Source organism: Condylura cristata, unplaced genomic scaffold (genome assembly GCF_000260355.1).
Source record: "Condylura cristata isolate star-nosed mole 26May11 unplaced genomic scaffold, ConCri1.0 scaffold00029, whole genome shotgun sequence".
Classification (NCBI taxonomy): domain Eukaryota; kingdom Metazoa; phylum Chordata; class Mammalia; order Eulipotyphla; family Talpidae; genus Condylura; species Condylura cristata.
In genome coordinates this window covers 17,768,175-17,795,256 of record NW_004567130.1, presented here as the reverse complement: position 1 = coordinate 17,795,256, position 27,082 = coordinate 17,768,175, and the positions used below count along the sequence as shown (strand labels likewise).

The 27,082-nt window shown below is 53.3% G+C and overlaps 1 protein-coding gene across 2 annotated transcripts; it reads left to right on the top strand.

The window, feature by feature from the left end:
* The first annotated feature begins 5,913 nt into the window (after nucleotides 1–5,913).
* On the top strand, nucleotides 5,914–26,876 carry OAS2 (2'-5'-oligoadenylate synthetase 2, 69/71kDa). Of its 2 annotated transcripts, XM_012730801.1 has the most exons (12): nucleotides 5,914–6,000; nucleotides 10,163–10,352; nucleotides 11,709–11,979; nucleotides 15,298–15,479; nucleotides 16,608–16,843; nucleotides 17,616–17,757; nucleotides 18,600–18,773; nucleotides 20,417–20,699; nucleotides 22,180–22,367; nucleotides 23,412–23,650; nucleotides 24,508–24,661; nucleotides 26,302–26,876. In XM_012730801.1, exons 2-12 carry the CDS (start codon nucleotides 10,176–10,178, stop codon nucleotides 26,362–26,364), a joined length of 2,109 nt encoding a protein of 702 aa, XP_012586255.1. In that variant the 5' UTR covers nucleotides 5,914–6,000; nucleotides 10,163–10,175; the 3' UTR covers nucleotides 26,365–26,876. The 2 variants fall into 2 exon arrangements, with proteins under 2 accessions (XP_012586255.1, XP_012586256.1); XM_012730802.1 differs by lacking the exons at nucleotides 5,914–6,000; nucleotides 10,163–10,352; nucleotides 11,709–11,979; nucleotides 15,298–15,479; nucleotides 16,608–16,843 and having other exon boundaries at nucleotides 17,620–17,757; nucleotides 18,604–18,773.
* The last annotated feature ends 206 nt before the right edge of the window (nucleotides 26,877–27,082 follow it).

Here is a 27,082-nt window from a genome sequence, read left to right as displayed (position 1 = left end):
CCCCCCCTCCCGCCCTGCTCCGAGGGGGGCTCGGGCTGGAGCCCAAGACGGGCGGAAAGTGGGCTGCCGGGTCTGAGAGCCAGCGGGTCCCCGCGGCGTGGGGGACGCGAGCGGGCGAGCGAGTGAGCGAGCGAGCCTGCCCCAGGAGGACCCGTGCGTGCTTGTCCTGCCATCCGCCTCTTCTGCGAGGGAGACCTGATCCGAGTGGGAGTGAGGAAACCCCCCCACACCCACACCCCTTCGTCTGCGCGCGGTCTTGAGTGGGGCTGCGGGAGGGACTCTGGATTCGAGGGACCGTCCCTGCACACTCCTCCCCACCCTTCCCCGGCCCCACCTCCTGGCTCCACCGCCGGCAAGAAGGGCCAAGCCCCAAAGAAGGGCCAGCCTGGGGCTTGGCGCGTGGCGCTTGCCGGGCACCACCACCCCGGGAAAGAGATAGGAGTCGTGCAGCGGGTGGCCTCACGCAGGACGCTGCTGCTCAAGAGCAAGATCCTGGCCTTTTGATCGGTCCACTCATCCCACGGCATACATCGTGAGAGGAAGTACCGAAAGAAAGGGAGACTTGTGTTCCCCAGCCGACCTCCCTCCTGAGGCAGACTCTCCCTCCCCAGGGTGACCTGGCTCAGATGTTCTTCATGAAGGCGAAAGGGACCCGGTAAGGTGGGGCTCCTATGACCAGGCCGTTCTGACCTTGCTTGAGGAATACCGAAGTGTGGGTGATGACTGGGAGGCTCGGTCAGCCACCTGGGGTCAGCAGACCCATGGCCCTCTAGGCAGGCCTCGCTCCACACACTGTCCCCGTGAATGTTCTCCCACCCTCCCCCCTCCCCCCCCACCTCTGGCCTGCACCCTAGTTCCGGTGCGCATGGGTTTCAAAAGGGAGAAACAAAAAAACGTCATCGTCCCTCTGGAGTGGAAGTTTCCATCCTAAGCAGTCACACCATCCGTTCCGTCATGATGATGATGATGATGATGATCATCATCATCATCATTATCATTATTATTATTATTATTTGCAGCTGGGCAAACAATTTGCTAACGATCAAGCAGACATGAATTTAGAGCATCCTAACTAACACTTTTAGTTCAATGATGATAAAAATTAGCCCAACCAAAGGACAGCTTTTTCTATGACTAGTGACTAAGGATCCTCCTTTGAATGCAAGTGCCCTAAAAGAAAGGAAAACAAGGCCAGGAACGAAAACCGAAAACGTTGACTGTATTTAGTTCTAACGAACATTCAGTTCGTCCAGTAGAGGTGAAGGCCCAAGCACAAACGCTTAAGCTTTTTATTTTTAAAGACTTATTTATTTATTCGGACAGAACTGGGGTACAGGCCAGAGGTGCGGAGGGTGAGACGATTCACCAGAGACAGAGTGGGGAGCGGAGCAGAACAGGCAGATCGAGAAGTACACTGCTGAGGGGAGCAGCTGGCGGGTCAGGAGAGGTCTGCCTCACCATGTGGATCTCCTGGGGGGGGGGGCAGCGGGCAGGCAGGTGAGGGATCTGGGGATGGAACTTATGAGGAAGTGGCTTAAGCTTCTTTGTGCTGTGCTTTAGCCCACTGTGCCTCGAGGGAGGGCCACACCAGGGAAGGCCCTGGCTTAAGCTTTTTGGTTCCCAAAGCTCCCCCACCCCCACCCCAGGTTCCTATAGTGTGCGCATCTGGAAGAGAGTGAGGGCAAGGAGGGAGTGGGAAGGAGTATCTTGGACAGGAACATGTCCTCACAAGAGCCGATGAGGGCCTTCTGATGTCGCTCTGGTCACTTGACAGTCCCAGCCAGGTGCTTTTATGAGAACAGCCTGCCAAAGGTCGAGTCCCTGTTGACGTCATCCCATGCACCCCAGTACAAAACGACAGTGGTAAATGCAGGAGTGGCCCATGACCCTACAAAGAGCTCCCGTAGGAGCCATCTTTGGGGGTCCCCGACTCCTCAGGAACACCCCCTCATCTACCCACCCAGACTGTCGGAAGGCAGGAGATGTCTGGCCCGCCCGCGCCGGTCGGTCCTCAGGCCGAAGGCAGGCCCACAAAGCGAGGTGCGTGCAGGCGGGCATCTGGAGCAGACACGCCGAAACCTCCCTGGGGAAGCCGAGTGCCAGCACAGACAAACGGCCACCTCAGTCATGACGCGGCCTAAAAACAGGAAGGCCAAAGAGAGCGAGCGTGGTAGGCCTGAGAGAGGTGAGGCAGAGAGGTGAGGCGGCCCGCCGAGAGAACACAAAGGGACACGCTGGAACGAACAGAGGTCTAGAGATGGTCAAGTTGACTCTCAGGAGCAGACTGAGGTCAAACCAAGCTTTCATTTTCTTGCCAGCTCTCGTCAACACTCGAGTGTTCTGTTCGTGCTCTGACGAGTTTTGGGTGAGAACATCAAGACCGCTCAGGTGGTCTAACATCTGGGGTTCCTCTCACCTCACCCTCCAACTCAGTTCCTTGGGAAAATGGTGTCCCCTCAGCATCATCACAACCACCACCAGGGAGATGCGTCGGCTGACCTACCCTGCTTTTTCGCTCTGGGTCCTTCAATGTGTGGCTTGAGCAAAGGGAAGCTCCCGGCAAAACTTTCTTGGGATCCAGACAGAGCAGCAGGTTCTCCTCTTGGGCAGCGCTGCTGTCTTGGAACTTCCTGGGGAAAGCCAACAAAAGCCACACACAGTGAAACACAATTTCTTTAGACAGAGGCAGGCCAAGTTCCCTAAGGAAGTGATGATGACCCCTGCCTTTTTTTTTTTTTTAAATTTAATACTGCGCTGGTATCAAGGGGGGGGATTAAACATGGGACCATGAGTCAGCTCTGTAGAAATACATATACACATAAATAGATACGAGCGTAAGTGCGTGAGTCAATTCAATGAAATGAAGGATGCAATGGCGTCCAAAAAGAGAAAAGTTTCTTTGAATCCAAACAAAAGGCAAAACCTCAGCATCCGCTTTTCAAACCAAAAACCGAGCCAAGGGCAGGTTGACCTCTGAGGGTCTCTCTGTCGGTCTAGCCCAGGCGTGATCTGTAGAACAGATGTCCTTCACGGTCACAAGTTTCATCCACGCACGCGCACCAGCCTAGGTCCTCCTGTTGACAAACAGGTGTCACTGTCCATCTGCGGGCCGGCCATCACGTCACAGGACGGACAGCCCATCGACACTCACTAGGCACATACACATCATATCAGGACAGTCCGACCCTCCCCTCTCAGTGGGTCTCAGGACAGTCCAACCCTCGCCCCCTTCTCTGCAGCCCCAATCTTTACTTTTTTTTTTTTTTTAAATCAAGCGTTTAGATTTTTTTGGTTAAGGTTCATGTATTTATGGATGCCAACAGAACCGGGTGGGGGGGGAGGGGGACAGGTCAGAGGTGCGCGGGCAGTGAGCGGATTCACTAGAGGCAGAGCGGGGAGCGGCGCAGGCAGGCACCTCCACGGAGTCCGCCGCGCCCTCGTGGGTCCTCTCCGGGGCGGGGCGGGGAGAGGTGGTGGGGGGTGACGGGGGCGCGGCCGGCGGCGGGGCGGCGGCGAGCTTGCAGCAGCGCTGTGCCGCCACCAGGGGGCGCCCAAACCTCACGTCTCCTCGACTTGGCCGTTTCCCGACCCCCAAGCCAGACCCAAGGAAAGCGCGCTCGCTTTGCTCCCGACCACCGAAGCTCAGAATACTGTCCCACCCCCGTCGCCCCACCAACCCTGACATCAGTTGGCCCGTGGCTGGGCCCAGAACACAGCGTGCCGGCGGTAAAACGCTCGGCGCCCAACCCGCCTGAGGGGACTCGGCGCACGGCCCTTTTAGTTCTGACGGTCCAGTCCGTGAACGGCCAAACATGGATCGAACACCCTTTGCTTGGGTCGATACCATACTATCTGGCACGGTGGGTGGAGGGAGTCCCAGACACGAGGTCTCCCAAGCTTCAAGGTCACTCCAAGGATCCCCAAAGGGCTACCGGCCACGACCAGCCTGTGCTCCAGTCCACTTTGCCCTTAGCCCCCAGCCCAGACCTACACTCGCCTCTCCCCGAAGGGCGTCCGGCAGCTCTTTCTGCCCACTCGTGGCCGTGCCGTGCCAGCATCCTTCCTTTTCCCTCCCTGTCCCTTTGGTGAGACAATAAACCAGTCCCTGGAGTTAAAAACACACACACACACACACACACACACACAGCGTTTCCAGAGGCCAGAGCCAGCACGGGTGACAGCCCATTCTCTACAGCTGAGAACACACGAGAGGAACCACAGACACGAGCGGCACTTGCGGCAGCCAGGGCCAGCCAGCCGCGGGGAATTTCCCCACGAGGGAGGCCCCGGCAAACCAGAGGGCTCCCATCCCTCCGTGGGTGCCCCATTGGTGGCAGGGCGGGGAGAGGGGCACCCCAGAAGCCCCAGGCGGGCCGGCTCTAAACTGCCCACCCCCCAGAAGGCCTGTCGGGGGCAGGAGAAGGAGGGCAAGACGAGGGGGGCGCGCCTCATGGAAGCGAGACCATAGTCAATAGGCTTTCTCCATTGGGCCCCCAAAGCCCTCCATCCCTGTGTGGGGAACGGCCCACTGCCAAGCGATGGGCCCCGAGAAGCCCATCACAGGGGTGATCTTGCTCATGCCAGGCCCAGGCCTGACCCACTTCTGTGACCTTGGCCATGACCAGCACAGGCCAAGCATGGAGGAGGAACCAGAACGTGGCTGTAGGTGGATGGCAGAGGAAGGGCCCAGTTGTGCCCAGCATGTCTCTTTGGGTCACCACAGCCAACTCAACAGAAGCAACAAAGGGAATGTATTGGCTAAAGTGAATGGAAAACCCCGGAGTAAGGCCACCTTCAGGCATAGCTATATCCAGGAGCCCATGCAGGGTCATCATGACTCAGCGGTCTTACTCCCGCTTCTGTCTAGGACAGGTCTTCTCCATAGCATAGTCCTTAGCCATTCCAAGCTTCCAAGAAGGAGGACTCTCTCTTCTCAAAAATTCAAATAAAAATCTGGGATGAGAGTCTCTTTGGCCTGTTTGGATAACATCCGCATCCTTGAACCAGCTTATAGCTGGCCAAGCCTGGGCTTTAGGGTACCTTCAGCCCTACATGGATTTCATTCTCCCAAAGACCGGAATGCTGATCCCAGAAGGTAGGAAGATGCTAGGCTGTAAAAAAGTCCCATTCATCTCTCACCAGGTATGATCAACCCATGACTGGGCAGCAAAAGCAAGCCCTAGTCAGCTGCAGTGAGACCCAGATCAGCAGAGTGGCAGCTAGTGAAAAGCACCAGGCCCAGTGGTTTTCTATGTGCTCCTAGACTGATTCCTCCCCCCGGTCCCCAGCGTGGCCCTCGCCTTCCTCGTCCATAACACTTGAGGAAGGTGGCCTGGTGCAACCGAGCCTTCCCTTGGAATCACAGAGACTTTGCAATACCGTGTTGTGGCCCAAGTCCCATTCCAGGCTTCTTAAATCACAATCTCAGGATTATGGGAGCCAGGTCATTTTTAAAAACTTTGGTGCAGACAGGCTTGAGGACCTTAGGCCCCAAAGAAACCTCTCGAGCCCCCCAAACACGATGGAATGAGAAATTTTGCATTCGCTGTGACTTCTCCTCACCGCCATGCTATGTGCCGACGACATATAAAAGATGTAAGGCAGCGAGGTTAGGTGACATGCCCAAGGCCTCACGGCACCCCTGACCCATGGGGCGGGGGTGGGGGGCAGCGGGCAGTACTTCCAGGTCACGCACCTGCCTCGCCCTCTCCCCAGGGCGGCTCTTCGGCCAGGGGCACCGCCCTGCGAGGCCGCTTGGACTCCGACCTGGTGGTGTTTCTCAGCTGCTTCGGGCGCTTCACCGAGCAAGGAAGCAGGCGGGCAGAGATCATCTCCAAGATCGCACCCAGCTGGAGGCGTGTCAGCGGGAGCGGCAGTTGGAGGTGAAGTTCGAGATCTCCAAGTGGGAGAGTCCCCGCTTGCTGAGCTTCTCGCTGGCGTCTCGCACCATGCTGGACCAGAGAGTGGGCTTCGACGTGCTGCTGGCCTTTGACGCCCTAGGTGAGCCGCCCAGAGCACAGGCCAGGCTGGGAGAAGCGGGGTGGCCGTGGGGGCAGCTGGGCAGATCTCTTGCAGGCGCCCCCAGCCCTGGCTTGCGCTCTCGCTGTGTGGACGTGTTTTTATGCTCCTTTCCTGCCAAGAGTCTGGAGAAAGGCACCTTTTCTTGTTTACACAGAGGTGCTATTAGGGCTGACAGTGCCGGGCTCAAGTCACAATCCCAGCACACTAATGACCTCAAGTCCTGGTCAAGTTCACTTTCCCTGCCCAGCATCTACATCAGACAAGGACATGGAAGATGCCTTAATGCCCCTGGCCTAGCTTTGAGAACTTGGGGGCCACATCCCCCACCTGCCATCTGATGGCCCATTCAGTAAACACACCTGCTCTGTGCCCAGAGCTCTGCAGGCATCTGAGGCAAGTGTTCTGGAACAACACAGACACACATCCACTTAGGAGGTTCACAGGTCTGGGCTGGGCCGTGGAGTTTGCGGAGTGAAGAAATCCCACTCTGAAGTCTGGACAACAAGGAGCAAGGAGACCTGAATCTATGCCATCCCTCAGTTCAGAGCAGGAGTCGGGGGCTCGGAGGGGTGGGTAGGGGAAGTGTGTGTGTGTAAGGAACTGGATCGCACCAGGAGGGCGATGGTGGTTCCCGGCACTTGCAGGCCCTTCCTGCCGGCCATTAAGACACCTGCTCCCCTTTGTGAGAGGAGTGCAGGTCGGCAGCTCTTGGAGACAGGCCAGCTCCCTGCAGCGACTTTCTCCATGATGGGTGAGCAGGCCGATTGAAAGCGCGGGGGATAGAATAGGTCTCAGCAGGCACCTAGCTGGTCATGCATTCCACGCACAAAGTCCTGTGCCCACCTCCCCCTGCCACACACCCTGGGATGCCAGGCCCCCACTGGGAATGCCCAGGTAGGAGGGCTCCAAGTCCATTCTCAGTGGGCACCACGCTTTCTGGGAAACAAAGTGATGCTGGCCTCCCCAGGTGACATGAGCCGTTTGGTAACACCCACCCTCACCCCCTGGAAGGCTGAAGGATTAGGGAAACATGGGGCGGCACGGTGTGGGGTGAGGGACTGGTCATCTGGGCTGGGCAGAAGGCATTTGTGTTGACCCTAGCAAGCCCCTCGATCTTCGGCAGTGGGCAGAGATGCTCCGCTGTCACTTGGGAGCCTCCTGATCTAGCCACACCCTTACCTTGATGTTGGCGCCCCTAAATTGCCTATGTATAAGTCCCTCATACATTTCACAGTTGCCCTAAAAATATTCATTTGTGATTTCCCTTGGAATGAAGCAAGTAGATGCTAAAATTCCTATGGACAAGAAAAGCTAGGAAAAAAACAGCAAGGAGAACCCCGGGGAGAGACCAGCCCTTAGCAGTGTAGTAACAGAGGAAGCCTCTGTGCTTCAGCAACACTGGCCAGTTGGGTGTCAATTGCCATCGCTCCAGGAGGGAAAATGACAAACAACTAAAGGAGGCCAGAGGTAAAGAGCCTTCCTGGTGGCATGGGGTGAGGCAGAAGGCTGAGAAAAGTGAGCACCTCTTCCAGCATCGTGGGGAGACCCAAACCTCTAAAGGAAGTGTGCTTTTAATATTTTTTAATTTAATTTTTAAAAATCCTTTTTAAGATTTATTTATTTGTGCATACAGAACTGGGGTACAGGCCAGAGGTGCAGGGGCGGTGAGAGGAGTCACCAGAGACAGAGTGAGGAGCAGAACAGGCAGATGTATGAAGTACACTGCTGAGGGGAGCAGCGGGCGGGTCAGGAGAGGTCTGCTGCGTCCTGTGGATCACCTCCAGGGCAGGTGGGGATTGAACTCATGTGGAAGTGGCTTTAGCTTCTTAGTGCTGGGCTTTAACCCACTGCACCACCAGGGAGGGCCCTTAAAAATTCTTATTGAGATACAGTTCACGTACCAGAACTGCATCGCCTTCTGAGAGCATGCACCTGAGTGTTGCCTACCTCAAGGTTTCTACTGCATCCACTCATAAGACAAGTTATCCCACAAGGTCCATCACCATGCTCATTCTAGAACATTTTCAGCCCCACCATAAAACCTGAAACCCATCAGCAGTCTCGCCATTCCCTCCTGCCTCCTCCCCCACAATCCCTGTGACCATGTTTCTGTTTTTCCTGTTAAAGTCGTTTCATGTGATGGCATCACATGCTGAGGAGCCTTTTGTGTCTGCTCCTATCACTCGGCATCATGTTGTCAAGTTTCATCCACGTTTTTCATCCATGTTATAGCTGGTGTCAAGGCTTTGTGCCTTTTCATGACTGAGTAATATTCCATTGCATGGGTAGACTGCTTTCTATTTATCTCCACCAACAGTCATTTGGGTTGTTGCCACTTTTTGGCAATTGTAAATAATGCTAGGAACGTGTGGGCAAGGTTTTGCACCTGTATTTTCATTCTCTGATCTGCCTTGGGTCTATACCTAGGAGTGGACTTGCTGGTTCAGATAGTAACTCTGTCTAACCTTTTGAGCACCACTTCACTGCTTTTCACTGTGCACTCCTTTGCACTCTTACCTGCAATGCATGGCCTTCCAGTTTCTCCACATTCTTGCAATACTCTACTTATTAGCCATCATTTTCATTGTGGCCATAGTGGGTGTGGAAGAAAGTTATATATTCTCAAAAGAATCAGGCCTGCTAAACAAGGTCAGGACCCTACTTAAGAAAGAATGGGACCCTGGCCTCTAGACTGGGAGCTTAAGGGATGAAGTCCCTGAGGATCTCCAATCACCACATCCCTCCAAACCCCCAGAGTTACAGCAATAGCTCACCCCTCATCCCTGTTAGAAGCTACTGCCTGCCCCTTGTGTGAAGACCCTCCTGAGGCCTCATTCCAGGAGACCCCCCCAAGATCTGAGCCTGAATTTCCTCCTGCCCACTAGGCCCATGACTAGGATTAAGTCCTGACACCACCCCGCTGGGGAAATGCTGGGCAGTGCTGGGGGGAGGGGAGGGGCTGTGTCCCAAGTGGCCATAGGAGGTAGCCAGTGTCCCAGCAGAAACTAGTGGACATGTGGAGGTGTGACTGTCAAGGGCGCTGACCTAGAGGCTATGTGTGGGGTCAGATGTGAAGGCTTATTGACTTGGGAGCGCTCTCCAGGAATGTGGGGCTTCACACTCTGAAAAGGTCCCTACAAGATATAAGCCTCAACTAGGAAGGCTCCTGAGAGAACAGCTACTATGAGAGCCGAATGCTAGTGTCGTGTCGTGAGCGAGTGGTAGGGAAGCGGCCCGCTGGGTGCCCTTGCTTCCGGGGCCAGGAAGCTCACTGGTGACACTGTCCCCGGAAGGGCAGGGAGGCCCAGTCACAAGGAAGATGCCAGTGGGGGACCTGCCTCGCTGAGCTCGGGTGCCCTTAGGAGATGCCTCCCGGTGCCTGGTGACCCTGGATGTCGAACTGGGAAGGAAATCACAGAGGCCACGAGACCAGGACCCGTCAGGCAGACCCCAGTTAGGGCGCTGGTACCCCTGGGGACAGACACGCTGGGCCACCAGCGGGAGCCACCCAGACTGTGCCATCACATACTTCCAGGACACTGGGGAGCTTCCGCAAATCAGAAGTCACTGTCCCTTTCTAGCAACTTCCCCAGGACGTACAGTGACTCCTGACTGGGGGAGAGGCAGGTGCGCCAGGAGCTGGCGTGATTGGCCTAGCTAGGTCCTGCCCAGCCCTTGCTGCGTGGCACTGAGCAAGTCACTTCCCTCCCTGGGCCTCTTTTTTCCTCCCTGCTTTCCCTAAGCCTGAGTTCCCAGCCCACCCGGAACTGGAGGAGGGGAAAGAGCTTCTGACACTGACCTCTGCGGCTGGCTGGCGGGGCTGACCATGGAATGAGTTTCCTTTCGGCGACTCTTTCATCTTCCTATCAGTACTCCAGGGTTGTCTTGACTACAGCTGGGGAAATCTAAGCACTCAAGGGGCAGCTGGCATGCCCAAAGGCACAGGTGTGGCATGGGCCCAGAGGCTGCAGCCTCACCCCAGGGATCACATGGGCACGGGCCTGGCGGCCACTTCTTGACCAATGATGTCAGCTGGGAGCCCTTGAGTTTCATTTTCTCAGCTTTTGGCTCCGGGTTGCTCAACCTTCTTCCCACTCTGCGGGTTGCTCAACCTTCTTCCTACTCTGCCACCCACTGACAGCAGCCACGCAGCGATGGCATCCTCGACGCTCCAGGGGGCCCCAATGCCCACTTATGAACTAGATGAGTTCATCCGGTTTGTCCTGCGGCCCCACAGAAGCTGTGAGACGAGGCTCAGCTGCATGATGGAACGGCTCGGCACCTTCCTGCAGGGCTCCGAGGAGCTGCGCCTGGAGAGAGAGGCAGCTGTGGTGAGTGGGAGGCAGGGCCGGGCTGGTGGGGCCCAGGAGCCGGCGAGGCTGCTGAGAGTGGCGCCTTTCGGTGCAGAGTGCCTACTGCGTGTGGGCCCTGGGCACACGAGACGTCAGCTGGTCTGCCCCGCGCCGGACCAGGTGGTGGGAGTGGTGTAGTTTGGGAGCCGGTTGCTCGACCTCTCTGTGCCTCAGCCTCTGACTCTATAAAGTAGACAGACAGGACTAATAACCCGTCGGAGGACAGAGTACAGTGAGACAGGTATATAATGTTCTCAGCACGGGGCCTGGGACACAGTGCTCCACAGATGGGCTGTGATTACTCACTATTATGGCTTTTATTCCTTGCAAAGGAGTAAACTGAGGCCAGAAGCCGTCTGTAAAACTCCCCAAGGCTGCTCTCTGGCTTCTCAACACCAGTTAGAAGGGCTTAGTGCTATGTACAAAGTCCCAAGATTGAGACTGAAGAGTCTAGACCTTTGGGGAAGCCAGGGCACCAGGAAGGTGCCAGGACCCCCGGGTGGGGAGGGGCGTCGAGATCTCTAGCCACACCCGATGTCCTCCAGCACTGGTGCCCCGCTTCTCTGCCTCTCTGTGCTTCCTGGGGTCTGCCCTCCACACACCCTCTGGCCCAGACTCTTGCCTAACACACCCAGACACAGTTTCCGATGAGGAAACTGAGCCCTGGCAGCAGGCCCAGGTGAGCTTCTGGGGAGCAGACACCCTATCATTCACTTTTTTTCTAGTTGAAGTAAAAAATACAAAAAGAAAATTGCACAGAAGTAACCAGATAGCTTGATGGGTCACCATGAACAAATTGTGTACCCCACAGCCAAAATTAGAAACAAGATGTTCCCTATCCCCAAGGAGAGTCCCTGAGCTGCTACTGGTCACTCACAGCCCAGGCAGCTCTCTCCTGGCCTCTAAAATTGGGACGGTCCCAGATAAACTAGAGGGGTCGTTCACCTGATGTGCATGAAATCATGCACTTGGTGCGTTCAGTGGGTTCCTGTGACATCTGTGAAATGCACACCCTCATCTATCATTTCCTGGCTGAGGAACAATAGGCATTGTGTGGTGTGAGCACACTCTGGTTGTGTTGCATTGTGTGGTATAAACACACCACACTGTCCAAGCTCTTGTTGATGGTCATTTCAGCTGCCTCCAGTTTGAAGCTTATATGGAAAATGCTCCTAGGAGGATCCTAATTTGGGTCTCCAGATAGACAAATTGACACCTGTCAAGACGGTGGCGACATCTGTGATCTCCGTTTGAGTTGAGGATGCTACCACCTGCCAGGAGCCCCGTGACTCCAGGTGTCCAGGCATCTCACACCTGCTTCTCTTTTGCTGGCAGGGTGGTTCCTATGGCCGGAAAACGGTCTTGAAAGGCAACTCCGATGGCACCCTGGTCATCTTCGTCAGTGACTTTGCACAATTCCAGGATCTGAAGAAAAATCAACATGAAATCCTTAACAAAATCCAGCAGCAGTTGGAAAGATGTCTATTAACCAGGCTGTTGGCAGCCAACTTGAAGATCCAAAGACTCAATGACAAGCTCACCATCCAGCTGTTCACAGAATACCAGAAAATCACTTTTGAGGTGCTGCCTGCCTTTAACGCTTTAGGTGAGCGCTTCTAGGTATGTGCGGGGCTTAGATTGCTGACCAGGAGCAAAGCCAAAAAAAGAGGCAGAGGACCTCCATGCGGGCTCTCTGGGTTGGGGACGGTAACACCACTGTGCTTTCTGGAGTGGGTGACCTAGACTTCATGAGAGGAGGCCTCTCCTACCACAGGGATACTCTTCTCTAGAACTTCTCCCTCATCTCTTAATTGACTTTGGAGGGATTGCTCTAGACCCTAGAGCAGAGCTTCTCAAACTGTGGCATGCAAAAGAATCACCTGGGAATCTTGTACATGCAGGTGCTGGTTCAGACGTGGGAGACAGAACCCAAGATTCAGCACCATCACGATGGTGATGTTGGTCTGTGGACCACAGTGAAGGACTCAGACCATGCTGGTTAGAGGGAGAGGATGGGGCAAAATCCAGGAAAAGTTCAGGTAGGTTAGGCATTCGGAGTCTACCTTCCAGCAAGGTCAATGTCAAGGCAAGGACCTTTCATGAGTGAGTGTCTACCAGAGTTTGAAGGGTGCCTCAAGATCAATTTCTGTCTCTCAAGATTTCCCCGCCACCTGTGCTCCCTGTCTCAGTAGAAGTCCCCACAGCCCCATTTATCACTTAAGCCTGGCTCATATATCTTATGCTCCATTTGTTCACACAACAACCTGTCACTAAGGCCTGCCAGTTCTGCCAGGTACCATAACAGGTACCATAGCTGTCTTGTTCTTTTTCTTCTGCTATTGTCTCTTGTATTATGTTCATAGTCAATAACAGTTGTTGAATGGATGGATATGTAGATGGATGTATGATTGGATGGATGGACGGTTGGTTGGACGGGTGGACGGACGGACGGACGGACAGACGGATGGGTGATGGGTAGATGGATGGATGATTGGCTGGCTGACTTGATGGTTGGTTGATTGGATTGATAAGACTCAGTATAGTTGCAACTTAGTTTCAAGTACAGATACACAGATATCACAAACTTATTAAATCCCAGAGCTGAAATTCAACCCTTTGTTAAACAAGTGGGCAAATGAAAGCAAAGGAACATGTCTGGGCCCACAGCCAGTTCTAATAAGAGCCACGGTCTTTACAGCCCCAGGCCAAAGTGTCTCCAAGGTGGAGACACACACACACACACACACACACCTTAATGAATCATGCACACAGAAGGGGACCTAATTCAGAGGAAAATACACCCCCTTGGAAAGCAGCCAACCCTGAGTTCTTAGTCTGGTCCCATTAGTCACGCACTTCTGCTGACTATAAGATTAAGCTGGACGAATTTTCTAGCAGGACCTTTACGACACAAAGGTTCAAGAGTACAGGCTTGTCTCAAACAAAGGAAAAATCAAGGTGCAGATACACAGTATGATGCAGACTTGGGAAAGCTTTTCACCGCTCCTCCAGAGCACGCAGAGCGCCCCCTGCTGGGGCGGCCTCATTATGCAAGGATGGTGGGAGGCGTCAGCGCACACCCCAAACTGAGATTCCTTTTCTGAAAGGAAACAATGGGGCCCCGCCCCGGTGGCCCAGCAGGTTAAAGCACAGCACTGAGAAGCTAAAGCAAGATCCCCAGCCCTGGAGGTGACCCACATGGCACGGCAGACCTCTCCTGCTCTGCCCACTGCTCCCCTCAGCGGTGTGCTTCCTCCATCAGCAGCCTGTTCTGCTCCCTACTCTGTCGCTGGTGAATCCTCACTGCTCCTGCACCTCTGGCCTGTACCCCAGTTCTGTGCATAAATAAATAAATCTTAAAAAAAAAAAAAGGGCCCTCCCTGGTGGCGCAGCGGGTTAAAGCACAGCACTGAGAAGCTAAAGCCACTTCCACATGAGTTCGATCCCCACCTGCCCTGGAGGTGACCACATGGCCAGGCAGACCTCTCCTGACCTGCCCGCTGCTCCCCTCAGCAGTGCACTTCATCGATCTGCCTGTTCTGCTCCCCACTCTGTCTCTGGTGAAGCCTCTCGCCGCCCCTGAGTTTTCTGGCCTGTACCCCAATTCTGTATGTACAAATAAATAAATCTTTAAAAAAAAAAAAAGGAAACAATGATAGTCACTTTCTGAGAAAAGTAGCCTGTCAGGAAATCTCAAATTGTTTTCCAGAGCAAATATTAGCCTCTCCAACCTGGCCTTTCTGCATGAGGTCCGGGCTAACTTCCGCAACTCTCCCTGCATCTTTCCCATGGCTATCTGCCCTCACTGCTTTCTCTCCGGGGCCTTTGATCAAAGCAGGACGCTTATGTTTCCCCTGCTTTCCTGGCACTTCAGTTTCCTTTTCTACAAGTTAGCGGTGAAAATCACCCTGGCTGCGGAAGTGTCCGGTGAGGCACACGTATTTCTCTGGCCCTAGAGATGAGGCCGTGTCTGGCAGTGAGTAGCCTGAGTAAATGTTGGCTGCATCGTTACCATTACTGAGGAAGTTAGAATGTTCCCTCAACCTCCCTGCATGCCAAGGGCCCAGAACCATGCCTGGCTGATAACAGGGAGTCAGTAAGTAAACATTTGTCAGCTAAAGAAAGATAAGATGGCGGCTGTCTCCTGGCTGTTTGTCTCACTGTGTTTCTGGTGGAGCTCAGCTAGCAAAGGCCCTTTGATTAAATTCTGTAAACGCTACATTTTCACCCTACTAAAAGGGTATCAGAATCACCTGAGGAACTTGGTAAAAACTACAGACGCCCAGGTTCTGTCTACTTGGGGGCCAGCTCTCCCACAGAGATAATAATCTGGCACTCAGAGGCCCAGGCCTACAGACCTGAGGCCTTCTGGCTGTGTTCCAGATTAGCTGTGCAGCAGGATGCAATGGGCATCCCAGTTGGAGAACCACTGCTGTGCTTCACCCCTCCCCCCAGGGCCCAGCTCTACACCGAATGCCCCTGCCCACTGGCCTCCATCCCGGCCTCCAACGCCGTGTCTGCATCAGGCTTCACCTGGTTTCTATGCGTCCCAGTACCTGTTCCCTTTACTCTAAAATAGTTGCTCACGGAGAGGACTCAATAGCAGAATGTTAACTTGTAATGCATAAACTTTATGGCTTCCAAAGTTCTGCCAACCGTGCTTTTAAAAAGCCATCTTCTCCCTACTAACCCCTTTTTCACCCCCACGCTGGGTCCTGTGATCCCATCTTAGGCTGGCACAATCCTGTCATCAACCACACTTATGGCCTACAGGGCAAGCCTCCTTCAGCTTTTATGTCAACACACCAAGCCTCTTACAGCTGGGTCGCTGACATGTGCTGTCAAACCACGATCACCTTCATAGCTGGCTCCCCCAGGCCGGGTAACATGAGCACTCAGAGTTCTGGCTTCTCCTTCATACCAGGCGCCAGTGGCAAGCCCAGCCCCGGGATCTACAGAGACCTCATACGTTCCTTGGGTAAGACGGGAGCCAGCCCTGGGGAGTTCTCAGTCTGCTTCACAGAACTCCAGCAGAAGTTTTTTGACAACCGTCCGGAAAAACTTAAGGACCTCATCCTCTTGATAAAACACTGGTGGCATCAAAAGGTAATTTGCAAATTGTCAGTCAGTGCTGTTGCACCACCCTTTCCCTGGAGTTCATTTACACCTTGTCGAGTACAGTAGGTTAACTATACAGCCCAATGCATTTTTAAAAAATTTATTTTATTTACCTATGCATTCAAGAACTGGGGTATAGGCCAGAGGTGAGGGGTGGTGAGGGGATTCGCCAGAGCTGGAGTGGGGAGCAGGAAACAGACAGGTCTACTGAAATACAATGCTGAGGGGAGCAGTGGGCAAGATAGGAGAGGCCTGCTGTGCCGTGTGGGTCAAATCCTGGCCGGGGATTGAACTTGTGCCATAGTGGTTGGTGATAACTTCATAATACTGAGACTTCAACCCCTGCACCACCAGGGAGGCCCTCAACATGTTTTTTTAATATCTTCTAGAGCAACACCCAGGTCAAGGCTGGGCACATTTCCAGCGTCCCCAGCAGTTGCTTGAAATCCACTTCTAGATGATATTCCCCCAAACAAACGACTCTCCTCACATCCAACACCTCAAATGAGTTTTGTGGTTTTAAACCTAATGTCAATGGAATCATCTGTTTGTAGTAGAGCCTGAGGTCTTTGTCCATGTGAGTTTTAAATTTGTTTTGTGGTATCCATTGTATTAGTACACCTTGCATTTGTCTGTTCTGAGGCTGATGGACATCTGGGTCATTTCCAAATTGGGTCTATTATGAATCAGGTTGCTCTGGTTAATGTCCTACTATTTTGAGGAGTCTGAGCACTCATTTCTCTTGCATCAGAAGGCTGGAGTGGAACTGCAGGGTTTGAGGTACATGCATATGTATGTATACATCCACACGTATAGTCTATGTGTATTTGTGTAACATAATGAATATACGTGAATATGCATTTTTGTTAACTTCAAATATTGCCAAATGGCTTCCCCAAATAACTGTACCAAATGACACTCCCATCTGCAACTTACAAGAGTTTCAGATGCCCCGAGGCTTGCTGTTGACCGTGGGCCAACTTTTAGGCTTGGTGCCATGTTAGTTGCTGGTCGGGGACACTGGCCTTGCGTAGGCCTCTGGGTTCTTGATTTCAGATCCCCGGCATGGGGGCAACCGGGTCTTCAGACTAACCGTTGCCTTTCTTTCTGCCACAGTGCCAGAAAAAGTTGAATAATCCATCCCTGCAGCCCATGTACGCTCTGGAGCTGCTCACGATCTACGCCTGGGAGCAGGGGAGCAGAACGGAGAGCTTCAGCATAGAGGAAGGGCTCCGGAGCATCCTGAGACTGATCGAGCAGCAGGAGCAGCTGTGTGTCTACTGGACCATCAACTACGACTTTGAGAACGAGACCGTCCGGACCTGGCTGCTGAGCCAGATCCACTCCCCGAGGTACCAAGCTCCCACAGCCCTTTCTCTACCTCTTCACGCCCCTGACAATAACAATGACAATGACAATGGGAACGGCCCTGGCTTCTCCAGCCAAGGTGTGCCAGAGAACACCAGCAGCAGTGGATAGAGCAGCAAACAGAATGCCTGCCCCGCGCGTTCCCCATCTCCAAGCTCTTCACATTTTGTCCCCGAAACAAACACTCAAGAGGTGCTTCTGCTTATAGAATGAAGGCTCTGGGCCCTCCCTGGTGGCGCAGTGGGTTAAAGCACATAGCTGTGAGGCTGTCCGCAGTCACTGCAGCACGAGTCCGATCCCCGGCCAGGGAGCTGACCCACATGGCGCAGCAGACCTCTCCTGTCTCCCTGCTGCCCCCCTCAGCAGTGGATTTCAGTAGAGCTGCTTGTTCTGCTCCCCACTCTGTCTCGGGTGGATCCTTTCACTCCCTGCACTCTGGCCTGTACCCCAGTTCTTGTATGCATAACTAAATACATCTTAAAAAAAAAAAAGGAACGAACCCTCTCCTTCTCTGGTAGGAGAGAAAGAGGGGTTGGCAGAGAGACACTATTTTCTTCTATTGGTCATGGAACATTTCTGCAAAGCAAAGAACACAGGGCCAGAGGACCAGGGAGGCCAGAGGTCTTAGAACAAGCACCTCAGCCTTCAGGGGGAGCCACAGCAACTACACCTGGGTTGCCCAGTCTGGGTTTCTTCCGATTTCTTCTCCCGCAAGCTGCCTGACTGATTTGCTTTTGAACCACATGGAACTCACAGGCCTGTCATCTTGGATCCTACTGACCCAACCCATAATTTGAGCCAAGATAAGACATGCTGGCAGCTGCTGAAACAAGAAGCTCAGAGCTGGTTGTCATCTCTCACCCTGGAGGAGTCACACAGGTCATCTTGGAATGTTCTGGTGAGTGGGCTTTCCCAATATGCGTTGATGCTGCAGGGAGGGCCCCTAACATCGAGATTACAGTCTCCCCTGCGACCGCTGGGTGTCCCCCGCGAGGCCAAGTGCTGGGTGACTTAAAGTGAGGTCGTTTTATTCACACACAGTTCTGGTGGACAGAAGTCCAAGGTTAAGATGACAGCAGAGATCTTACATCCCCAATGTAGCGGGTTGAGTAGCGTCCCCACAAATTTAAGTCTGCCTGAACCCTCAAAACATGGGCTCTTCTGGAAGTAGGTTCTTGCAGGCATAATTAGTTAAGGTCGCATGGACCCTGCATCCAGCGACGAGGGTCACTATAAAAAGACACATGGGAGTACCTGTGGTTGCAGGGTGCATGTCACTCAGCCAAGGCAGGCCAGGCACACCGGAGCCACCAGGAGCTGGAAGAACATGGAAGGATCCTCCTTCAGAGAGGGCAGCGCCCTGCTGCCTCCTTGGTTTTGAATTTCCAGTCTCCAATGAGAGAATACATTTCAGTTACAATTTGCTGTGACAGTCCCGAGAGGCCAGTGTCTCTGGGCTCCACGAGAGTGACCTTGAGAAAGGGGTGGTTGTGACCCTCTGCAGTCTACATACTTAGGGGAAAATAAGGAACAGGTGAGTGGGAGAAGCTGGAGGGCAGGGGCCGTCAGCAGATGATCAGAAAGCAGTTTGGAGTCCGGGCATTTTATGAACCCAATGGGAGAAGCCAGGTGGAGGGAAGGGGTGGCAAGTCCGTGGGGGGAGAGGTAGAGAGGAGGAGGGAGAGGCTGCTTGGGGCCAGGCAGGGATGGCTCGCCTGAGCATCCTTCCTCCTCGCCCAGCCAGCAGCCCTCTCCGAGACCCCAGGCCACCTTCTAGATCGCTACATCAAGGACTTTCTCCAGCCCGACGAAGACTTTATAGATCAGATCTCTAGAGCTGTCGACATCATCTGTACATTCCTTAAAGAAAACTGCTTTCGAGATTCAACTACAAAGGTTCTGAAGGTCATCAAGGTAAGTAGTGGCCCCTGTCGTAAGCAGTGGCCTCGTCAGGTGAGTAGTGGCTCCTGTCCACTGGCAGGAGCCTGTGGTTACTGTGCTCCAAGATGGCGCCTCCATCGGAAGCTTGAGGACAAAGGGAGCAAGCAGAAGGGAGGCTGGGAGATGGACAACGGAAATATTGTTTTCTGCCTCCTCAGCACTTTAGGTCATACACTCACTCTCTACTCGTGTTTGGTCTCGGGGCACTGGCCACCCCCCTTGGTTGAGCCACATCCTCCAGCCTCTACTTCCCTTTCCATATCCCCTTCGCCCATGTCCTCTCTTCTCGGGCCACTTGTCACTGGATTTAGAGCCCTCAGACCCTGACTTAATTAAAATTACAAAGATACTTTTCCCAAGTAAGATGGCACCCCCTAGAAAGCAAGGGGGTCACCACCATTCACAGCTCTGAGAGTCCAGGCCCAGTGTGTACTGGACCCACAAGTGACCTGTCTCGTTTCAATGGCTGTTTCAATGATTGGGGCCAGAAGCAGCCCATCCCCGGGAGCAGCTGGGTCATTCTTGCCCATGACTCATCGGACCTGCTTCCCTGTACCTGCTGGTCATAGCCAGATAACCAGTGCCCATGGTCACAAGAAGCAGGGAGGACCACGCTGATAGGTGTGCAGAAACATGGGCCCTGATGCCCATCCAGACCTATGAGCATGAGCGCTGAGATGGGGGAGGGGGGTGGGGGCAGGTAACCACACCCGGTGAACAATCTGCAGAAGGAAAACAAGGCTGAGCTCATGGCCATGGTGGAAGCCATGTCCGCCTCTCCTTCCCCAGGCTCCCGCTAGCAAGGTAATTACTAGGAAACGGCAAGGAAAGCCGGAGACCGCTATCAGCAGATGTCTCCAAGCTGCTGAGGCCTGGCACTGGCTGCCAGCTGGACAGGGCGGTCCCCGAGGAAGGCACCAGCTGCAGACGTGAGCAGGGGGCTTGGCGCTGTGAGACCAGCGCTCTTACATCAGCTGTAGGGTCAGCTGCAGGGGGACTGGGCTGAACAGGGAGGAGTAGAGTCTGCGCAGCTGCATGCAGTTTTGTGTGGTACACTTAATTTTTTTTAATATTTATGTATTTATGCATACAGAGCTGAGGTATAGGCCAGAAGTGTGGGGGTGACAAGAGCATTCACCAGAGACAGAGTGGGGAACAGAACAGGCAGATGGACGAAGCACACTGCTGAGGGGAGCTAGGGGAGACAGGAGAGGTCTGCTGCGCCCTGTGGGTCACCTGCACGGCGGGGATCGAACTTGCCCTAAAGCCGCCAAGGCTTGGCTTAGCTTCTCAGTGCAGCGCTCCAACCCGCTGCACCAGGGAGGGCCCATAAAGTCCGTGTCTAAGACCCCACGGCGGAGGTTAGGGAGAACTCCCTGTACAGGAAACAGCCCTCCTGCCCCTCGCCTGCCTTCGGGCTTGGACTGCGAGAACAGCCTTCTCTCTACAGCGCCTGAGTGAGCTCGCTGGGAGTGGGAGTGACTGGGCAACCAGAGTGAGGGTCGGCACCTGAGCAAAGCCTGCCGCTTTGCAGAAGCGGGGGTGCCCCGGGGAGGGGTGCCCAAGGGAGGGGCTCAGCTAAGGAAATGCTGCCTCGGCTTTGCTTTCTCCACTAGGGCGGCTCCTCGGCCAAAGGCACAGCTCTGAAAACCGGCTCCGATGCCGACCTCGTGGTGTTCCTCAGTGCCATGAAGAGCTACACCTCCCAAAAGCAACAGAGGAAGGACATCATCAATGAAATCCACAAGCAGCTGGAAATCTGTAGGGAGCAGGAGAAATTTGAAGTGAAATTTGAGATTCCAAAATGGGAGTTTCCTAGGGTGCTGAGCTTTTCTCTGAAATCCAAAGAACTCAAGGAAAGGGTTGACTTCGATGTGCTGCCTGCCTTTAACGCGCTAGGTAAGGGTCCCCAGGCCTTCGCTTCTGGAGGAGGAAGGGGATGGGGGTGTCGAGGCACACCAGTGACACCTGTGTGGCTTTCGCTTGCATGTTTGCACCCTTGTAGAGGCCGGCCCCTACATCTTACACTCCTGTGGTATCATCATAATATCTATTAAAGAAAGGGGTCTCTTGAGTTCCGTCCATGTTCATAGATTAAACGTTTTAAGGATTCAGGGAGGAAATTAAAGAACACACTATGGGAAGAATTCTCAGACAAAGGCAGGAAAGCAGGTGTTCACCAGCTTAGTCAAATAGCTCTTAAAAATTCAAGCTACAGGAAGGGTCACGTTTAGCGAAATAAGCCAGAAAGAAAAAGAAAAACACCGATGGCTTCACTCATAGCAGGAGCATGAAGGACCAGGGGGGAAAATAATGATAAACAACTATATGCCAGAGACATTTTATGGGGGTAGAGTGGGGAATGGGATAAAAAATGGGGGGCGGGGGGAGTTTGCACTGGACTATGGTGATGGCACATGGGTGATTTGGTGATGGGAAGCCCTTGGGATTACAACTGAGATGGAAAAGGCACAAAATGATGTAAAAGTAAACTATTATAATTAAAAAAAATTCAAGCTACATAATGCGCCATTAGGAGAAATTAAGGCTGTTTTAGGCATTTTCCAAATCAGTCAAGAAAAATGGCACCTTCCCTCTGAGTGGTTCTGTCTCTGGGAGAGGAAGTAACAGTATAGACTGGAGATTGGTTAAGCTTGTTGGTAAAAGACAGGATGGCAATGTTTTTCAGCTTTGAGTACCACCGGGTCTGTCACATCTGCTCAACTCTGCCAGTGAAAGCCGAAAGCAGCTACAGATAGTGCCTAACAAATGGCCATGACTGTGTTCTGATAAAATTTCATTTACGAAAACAAGTAGTGGGCTGGATTTAGCCTGGGGGGTGGGGGTGGGGCACTCCAGGCTAGCTCAATCCAATCGGTCTTTCCTCCACAAATGGGAATGTACTAGATCTGTGCCCTGTGTCTGTGGAGACCTATACATGAAGCTAAGGTGACAGAAAGAAACACCATGTTTTACTTCCCTTTAGTTAACTTGAATGCAAATGCCCATACGGACAGGGGCTACCACCTGTCAGTTACGTGTCGATGTTACAGAACAGTTCTAAAGAATACTACAGCATCACCAGTGGGACTCATGTAACCTGTATACATCTTCCAACACTGCTTACTCTGGAGATGTTCCAGCATCTTAGATATCGTATTTCAAATACTGGTAGAATTCAAAATAGTGTCCCAGATACAGTGCCTTGAAAGCTGTTGCTTTTTTTTAAAGTATATTTACTCTATGATTTTCTTTTTTTTAATATTTTATTGTGTGTGTGTGTGTGTATATATATATTTTACATCATTCTTCATTTTGTACATGTTTACATCTCGGCTTTCATGCCCATTAAGACATAATGTAAATATCTTCTTGCCAGGTGAACTGCGATCCGGTTGTACCCCTGACCCCAAAGTCTACATTGAGCTCATTCATCTGTATGAATCCTCAGATATCCCAGGGGGTGAATTTTCTACCTGTTTCACAAAGCTGCAGCGCAACTTTGTTCGACGACGGCCCACCAAACTGAAGGATCTGATACGTCTAGTGAAGCACTGGTACAAGCTGGTATGCCAGCTCTTGGCCTCGCTCTCCAGGGGTTATTTCTACCCATGTTCTGTGACCAGCACTCACTGAATGCGGGGCCCTATGTGCCCTCCCCCCCGCCAGGGGCTGGGCTGCTGTCTGGCGTGTGCCAATCCCCATTATGTTGGGACAGGTGTAGAGCACCCTATTGTTAAAGCTGCTTTTTGAGTTGTTTATTTTTTTGCCTTTGCTCTAACATCCAAATAATTCTTCAGGAACTCAAGTAGCCCTATCCACCAAGGGGGGGTGAAGTTGAGATTCATGTGCCCAGCATTGCCTTCGTGGCTCGTCTGTGGCCTGGGGGCTTCAGTGAGCACACACTGCTCTCTCTCCTGAAGGCAGGTAGAAGCTGCAGGTGGAAGTTTCTTCTGGCGGAGCAGGCTGCCGTTTTCCAGACTGGTTCATCTCCCCTCACATCCATCAGCTAGGGTGGTTTCTGAGTATCTTCATCACAACAAACATCCAGGGCAGTTTCTGGTCGTTCCTAAATGTTTCCTTTCTGAGTCCAGCGCTGAAGCCCAAGCAGGAGGCAGCGCTCTGTGATTTCCTGCCCAGGGAAATTGCTCTACCTCAGCCCCAGGCTCCAGAGGGCATGGCCTTGAGCCAGTCACTGCAGCACCCCAGTCCTCAGGGCTTCTTCTAGAATGGTGAGCTCTGGGCACGGGCAGAGTCAGGAATGATAGGGGTGAGATGCTCCGCCCTGCAGCAAGTATGCAGTGGGGGCTTGAGTCCAGCTATGTGCCACTTATGGCACGCCAGCCAATGACAGGTCATGTCTGTGAGGACAAGCGCCTGCTGCCTGGGGAGGCGATGGCCTTTGCAATGTGGCAGCGGCTTCCCACAGCTTATGTTTACCGCCCCTGTTGCCAGCATCACTTTCCCTCTGCAGGATTCAACCCTGCATAGTTTTGTTCACTGTGATCACATGCCATGTAACTGTATGGTGCAAATTGCATAAGGATGCATTTCCCCAAAACCTACCCAGATATGTGTGCAGTGTTATCTGATGGCCTCCTCTCCCCTCAGTGTGAGAGGAAGTTGAAGCCATTGGGGCCCCTGCCCCCAAAGTACGCCTTGGAGCTGCTCACCATCTATGCCTGGGAGCATGGCAGCGGGGAGGATAATTTTAACACTGCTGAAGGTTTCCGGACGGTCCTGGACTTGGTCACAAAATACGAGGAGCTCTGCATCTTCTGGACAGTCAATTACAACTTTCAGAACAAGACTGTGAGGAGCTTCCTGCTGGCCCAGATCCAGAAAGCCAGGTGCCTGCCGCCCCCGCCCCCTCCTCTTCACCTGATCCCCCCAGCACCATTTCAGCAACCTGGATTCTCCCCCCTCCGGGCATGATTCATTATCCTCGCGTGAAGCTGAGGATGGGGGGACATGCTTGCCCACAGGACGCCCACAGCCTCCGGAGGCAGGAAAACATCAGCCAGAAGGAGTCACACCCTGAGGTCACACCCTGACTTGCTTTCCCATTTCTGGATCTGGAGGAAAAGTGGATTTGTTAGCACGTCTAGGACTAACTGTGGGAAGTGGGTCACTGGGAAATATCTATCACCCGTGGCTGATTTGTGGCAGGGATGTGTTATCTCCCCTCTCAGCCCTCCATCCCACAAAACCTTTATCCTTCAAGAATACATGGGTGTCTCAGAGTATCTGCTCAGCACCACGGACAGGAGACAAAAGCTACAGAAAAAAGAAAGGGGGAGGGAGCGCCTCCCTGGTGGCCTGGGGATTAAGTCTCAGCCATGGCAGGCGGGGAGCTGACCCACAGGGCGCCGCAGACCCCTCCTGTCTCTCCTGCTGCTCCCCTCAGCAATGCATTTCAGTCCACCTGCCTGTTCTGCTCCACTGGCCTACACACCCCAGTTCTGTGCCCTGGCCCAGAGGAGCTAACCCCAGTCTGCCTCCAAGCGTGCTTAAGTGACAGCTTTTGAAACATATTTTTGACAATTATAATGTGGTTCTAGGAAATTACTTCAAACTGCATTAGTAGTTGGAACGACAGACGGCTTAGGAATAAACGTGGTGCTTATTGCTGAGAATAGAGTGGGCCCCAACCTGAAGCCGTCCGTTTTCAAAGGCACCTCTCTAACGCCTCCAACCTCTCCTTCAGGCCCGTGATCTTGGACCCAGCTGAACCCACCGGCGATGTGGGTGGAGGGAGCCGCTGGTGTTGGCGTCTTTTGGCACAAGAAGCTAAGGAATGGCTGTCCTTTCTTTGCTTCAGAGATGGGGCTGGAAAGGCAATGCGCCCATGGGTCGTGCCGGTAAGAGCATTGTGAGGAAGGGGACTTCTGGGGAGCACCCGTCATGGGCCTAACTGGAACCCCTACTCGCAGGAACTCCACTGGCTGATTTTTCTGCCGATTGCAAGGAGTTTTAAGACAGGAGCGCGGAGGGAGGTGGCCAGGACTCTCACACCGACTGCCCCTTTGTGCTTTCCAGGGAGCAAATGTCTCCACGCCGGGCTCTCAGCTTGTAAGGCTGGAGCGCACAGGCTTGTCATGATGTTAAGGGGAAGGATGTCCTAAAGGAACTCTGCAGTCTGGTGGACCCCGACTCTAACTTTCTGGACTCCACCCACTACTCCAGTGATTGGAAGCTACAACTCCCAGCAGTACCAGGGAGAGAACTGGGAGGACCCAAGGGCGGAGCTAAGCAGGCATCCTGGGACTCTGGGGGATAAACAGAGAGCGGGTTTTCGAACTGTCACTCTGGAGAGGTAACCGCTCTCTCTCTCAGGAGCAATGAATGGCTCTCGGGCCATGTGACTAGGGGCTGGCAGGGAGTTTGTGACTAGACTTCCCAGAGTTCCAAGTTAGCCGAGCTGATAAGCTTTTCTACCTCGTATCTCCCTCTTTCCCTGGGTTGTTCCTTTTCCTTTCTCCTTTTGTAAATAAGCCCATTACTCTTTTGTGTGTGTCTGCAGAACAATTAAATTTGAAGCGTGAGGGTGAGGCCCCACAGACAGGCGGCCCAGTTCACTCTGGGCTGCCCTGTAACAATAAGACCTGGTGTTTGTGACCCCTTTTGTGACCCCTGGGCCTTCCTCTACTCCCACCCCCCCCACCTCGCCATTTTTTCTGCCTGGACCTTGACTTCCACCTGAAGACACACAAATTGCTTTCAGTTTCATGAGGACTGAAGTCAGGGACGGAAGAGTGTGGAGCCTCAAGTCAGAAGGACCTGGGGGAGGGGGGTGCCATCTCTGGGGAACAATCTCCGGGGGTATTTTTCTGCTCGTTGCCCTAAGATGGGACCGACTGGCATGTGATGGGCAGGGGTCAGGAACACTGCTCGGCACCTCAGTGCCCAGGGCGACCTCACCACCAAATGCTATTGTCCTGCCCAGAACTGTCGTGTCATGTTACAAAGGAGCTCCAGAAAGTGAGGGGTGGACCGGAGGAGTATGAACGAGTCAGTGAGTGTCTGACACACCTGGCTGCCTCCTCCTTGACCTGATGACAAGCCTGCTCTCCAGGTACACCTGGTCCCTGCAGGTACCTCCAGACACCTGCCACCAGCCACACTTGGTTCTCCTTCAAGGCTCTTTGGAAGCTGGGCCCCTCAGCCCTGGCACCAGTGACATTTCAGGCCAGATCATCTTAGCCGTGGGAGGCTGCCCCAGGCTGCAGGGCGCTGAGTAATCAAGACATTGCTTCACATCCCGTGGGGGCAAAATGGTCCCCAGGGTGAGAATCCCTGCTTTAGAGCAGCCCCATTGACATGCCCACTGTGGGGTTACCTCTCATTATCAAGATCTGTACTACCAACAAGTACCCAAAATTGTCTCTGGTAATAGTTACTCTTCCAAACACACGTTCTTTTTAAAATGTTCCATGAGTCCGTTAGCCAATAGTCTGAACTGCTTAGGGAATGTCTTGTTCTCATGTGACTCTCTTTCCAGACGGTGCAGACACCAGGAAGCTGTGGAGCTCAGATACAGCCTATTGTCAACCAGGTGGTGTGATTCGGAAGCCGCTGGGAGACACGGATGTTCGGGCAGGCGCTTCTGCGGAGTTGGTGGCTGCACAGAGGGGAAGCCAGGCCCATCTGGCCCCTGCCGCTGCTTTGCCTGCTCCAGGACCTTCAGAAAGTCTCACCATGCCGAGCTCACTCTACCAGTGGGCATTCATGCCCACCCAGCTTGCTGTGCCCACAGCTGCTGCCAGCCTTTCTGGATGCTTCCTGCTAACTTCTTTTTCCTTCATTCACAGCAGAAGGCTCTCACTGTTACAGTGCAGCCCAGAGTGGACTTGAGTGGTCTGTGGGGCCTCACCTGCGCTCAACCTGCGCTCAAAATGTAATTTTCTACTGGCACACAGAGAAAGGGTAATGGGCTTATTTTTTAAAAAGGGGGAAAGGAAAAGGAACAACCTAGGGAAAGAGAGAGTGATACAAAGTAACTGGAATATTAACATCACTGCAGTTCCCAGTGAAACCTTTTGCCTGCCCCTGGGTTCCCATAACCCTGCAATCTTGTCCCCCTAATCCTCCGCCTTGTCTTCTTTTCTCTTTCTGTCCATATACAAAACTCATTCTACCCTGCAGAGTGAACCATATCCTAAACCATGGAAGCCAACCCTTCCTTGCCCCTTCAAAACTCTCCAAATCTCTTAGGCCTCCTAATGCTCCTCATCCGGATTGGGGCTCATCTATGTTGGCCCCATCCGCCTGTGAGTCTCTTC